The sequence below is a fragment of the Manacus vitellinus genome, unplaced genomic scaffold (genome assembly GCF_001715985.3).
Source record: "Manacus vitellinus isolate BGI_N305 unplaced genomic scaffold, ASM171598v3 scaffold_35_pilon, whole genome shotgun sequence".
In the NCBI taxonomy this organism is placed as follows: Eukaryota; Metazoa; Chordata; class Aves; order Passeriformes; family Pipridae; genus Manacus; species Manacus vitellinus.
The window spans coordinates 4,342,002-4,344,396 of NW_021940498.1; the positions used below are offsets into that span (position 1 = coordinate 4,342,002).

The following is a 2,395-nucleotide window of genomic DNA, read 5'->3' on the forward strand; positions in this document are numbered from 1 at the left end:
AGTCCTGCTGCCCCCGGAGCTGCCCTGCAAGGCCAGCGTCCCCTTCGTGCCCGAGTTCGGTGAGTACTGGGGGGGCCCTCCAGTCTTCCCCTGTCCCAGATCTTCCCTTGGGATATCTGCGTATCCATCTATCAGCGTTCAACCTGTGGGTGCTGTGCCTTCCTCCCCTACCAGTTTGTCGCTCTGTCCTTGCTGGGATCCTTCTCTCCTCTGTCCCCTTCCTTGCCTGCTGGGGGTGTCGGGGTGCAAGATCTGGGCTGAGGGTTTCAGGGGGTGCAAGATCTGGGCTGAGGGTTTCAGGGGGTGCAAGATCTGGGCTGAGGGTTTCAGGGGGTGCAAGATCTGGGCTGGGGCTTTGGGTGCAGCCTCTCTTAGAGGAGAGCGAATGTGTCTGTGGGTGCTGGAAGCCCCTGTAAGCATTCATGGAGGAAAAGTGAACCTGACAAGGGGGTGAAATGTGGGCCCCCTTGCATGTCCTTGGTTCTGGGGTCCCAGCACCATGCCTTTGCATCCTCCAGCCCCCTCCCTGGGGGGTCCCCGGAGCTCAGCCAGCTGCAGGGAGCGATGCTGACCCCCATGGAGGGTGCAACCCTGGTTGGACTCTAATTCAGCTGGAATAGCTCTGCTGCAAAGAAGGGCTGAGCTCTGTGGGGCCCTGGGTGCCTGCTCAGGGCCAGCGGCCCTCCGAGAAGTGGCACTGGTTTAACTGAGAGCTGGGCTGTGTTTCAGAAGCTGGGAGAAGCCGTGGACAGGAGCTTATCTGTTTGTCATGGGGTTGCAGGGAGGAAAGCTGCTCCCACCCCGTGCCTGGCTGGGTTGGGGATGCAGAGTCTGCAGAGGGGGTCCCTGGTGCCAAGGCAAGCATCTACCTGCGCCCCTCAACCTCCTGCAGCCTGGGAGCATCTTTGCCTGCTACCAGTGCCCAAACAGCATCACCTGGGTTGCAATTTTGGGAGGAATCTGCTCCAGGTTCTCAATGGGATTTGGGAGTGAGTGTCTGCCAGGGTCAGGCTATCTGGGGCCACTTGTTCCCTGCGGGGTTACAGTCTTGGCCAGGAGTCCTGTTGCTGTGGGTGCTGGGTGAGGAGGAACCACCTCCTCGCTCCCATCCTCCTCTGGGATCTCGTTTCCGTGGGTGCACAAGCTCGTGAGCTGATAAGGAACAGAGGAGGAGGGAATCCACCTTGGAAAACAAGATGTGGGAGAAGCCCCTGGGACCCCTCAGCAGCAGGAGCTCTCCGTTAGAGACATGAGAGCCTGGACAAAGCCGTGGTGCTGGGGCTGGTGGCACCAAATCCCCCCAGGCAAAGCCAGGAGGGTCGTGACAGTGCTGAGAGGTGCCACTAGCGGGACTTTGCCCTTTCCCAGCTCTTCCCCAAACTCCTCGATAAAAGCCTTGTTGTCACAGGAATGGTGTGGTTTGTTTGCCAAGGGTAAAGCGAGGGGGAAGCCAGCCCAGCCATGCCGGCATCCTCTCCACAGGCTCTGGGGTGGCAGGGGGGGATGGGACCCCTTGCTCCACCCCAGCTGATTCCCAGCATCTTCTCTTTCCTTTGTCAGATGACTCGGACTACGAGGACTCAGCCTGGGAGGAGGAATTAGCCAGACCCGTGGGGGAGATGGCCAAGGTTGGTCCCACCATGGGGTGGGAGGTGGGCAGGAGCTAGTAACTGTCCCGAGGAGAGCTGCTGGCCTTGGGATGCTCCAGAGATACTGGTTAGGGCTGGAGGAGCACGTCGGCAGTGCCTGGAGAGGGGGTTGTGCCTTGCTGAGCACCCACCGGGTCTCCCAAGGGTCCCCGGGGAGCACCCACTGGGTTTCCTGGGGGTGCTGGAACCCCAGGGTCACAGAGATCCTTGGGAAGCACCCACCAGGTCTTTCAGTGCTGCTGAAATGCCAGGGTCCCCAGGGAGCACCCACCAGCTCTCCCGTGGGGGTTGGAACCCCAGAGTCACCAAGAAGCACCCACTGGGTCCTTCAGTGTCCCTCGGAGATACCCACCTGCCTTTCAGCGGTGCTGGAACCCGAGGGTTCCTGGGGAGCACCCACCGGTGTCCCCAGGAATCACGCACTGGGTCCCCCGGGCTCTCCGCAGAGCACCCGCAGCCGTGCAGCGCCCTGGCACACTCCCGTGCACAGGGTGCATGCTAGTGGACACCTCCGGCATTGCATCCTGAATTTAAGCCCTGGGTTGGGAGCTTCTGTCTGCCCCCCGCGCTCCCTGGGGCGGGAATGGGTGGATTTGAGGGATCCCAGCAGCTGCAGGTCCCCATGAGCGCCTGGAGCCCCCCACTTGCCTCTGCTTGGGAACGCTGTGGCCGAGGAGGGGGAGATGTCGGATTTCTTGATAAGCGCCGACATTTTTAGCTGCTATAAATAACCACCCCGGTGTTCA

General features: G+C 61.0%; 1 protein-coding gene across 1 annotated transcript in view; it reads left to right on the forward strand.

The window, feature by feature from the left end:
- ARAP1 (ArfGAP with RhoGAP domain, ankyrin repeat and PH domain 1) overlaps window positions 1–2,395 on the forward strand; it is a 28,750-nt gene that overhangs the window by 6,685 nt on the left and 19,670 nt on the right. The window contains exons 3-4 of the mRNA XM_029961460.1: window positions 3–59; window positions 1,561–1,628. Coding sequence (XP_029817320.1) covers window positions 3–59; window positions 1,561–1,628 — 125 coding nt within the window. The remainder of the gene's footprint in view (window positions 1–2; window positions 60–1,560; window positions 1,629–2,395) is intronic.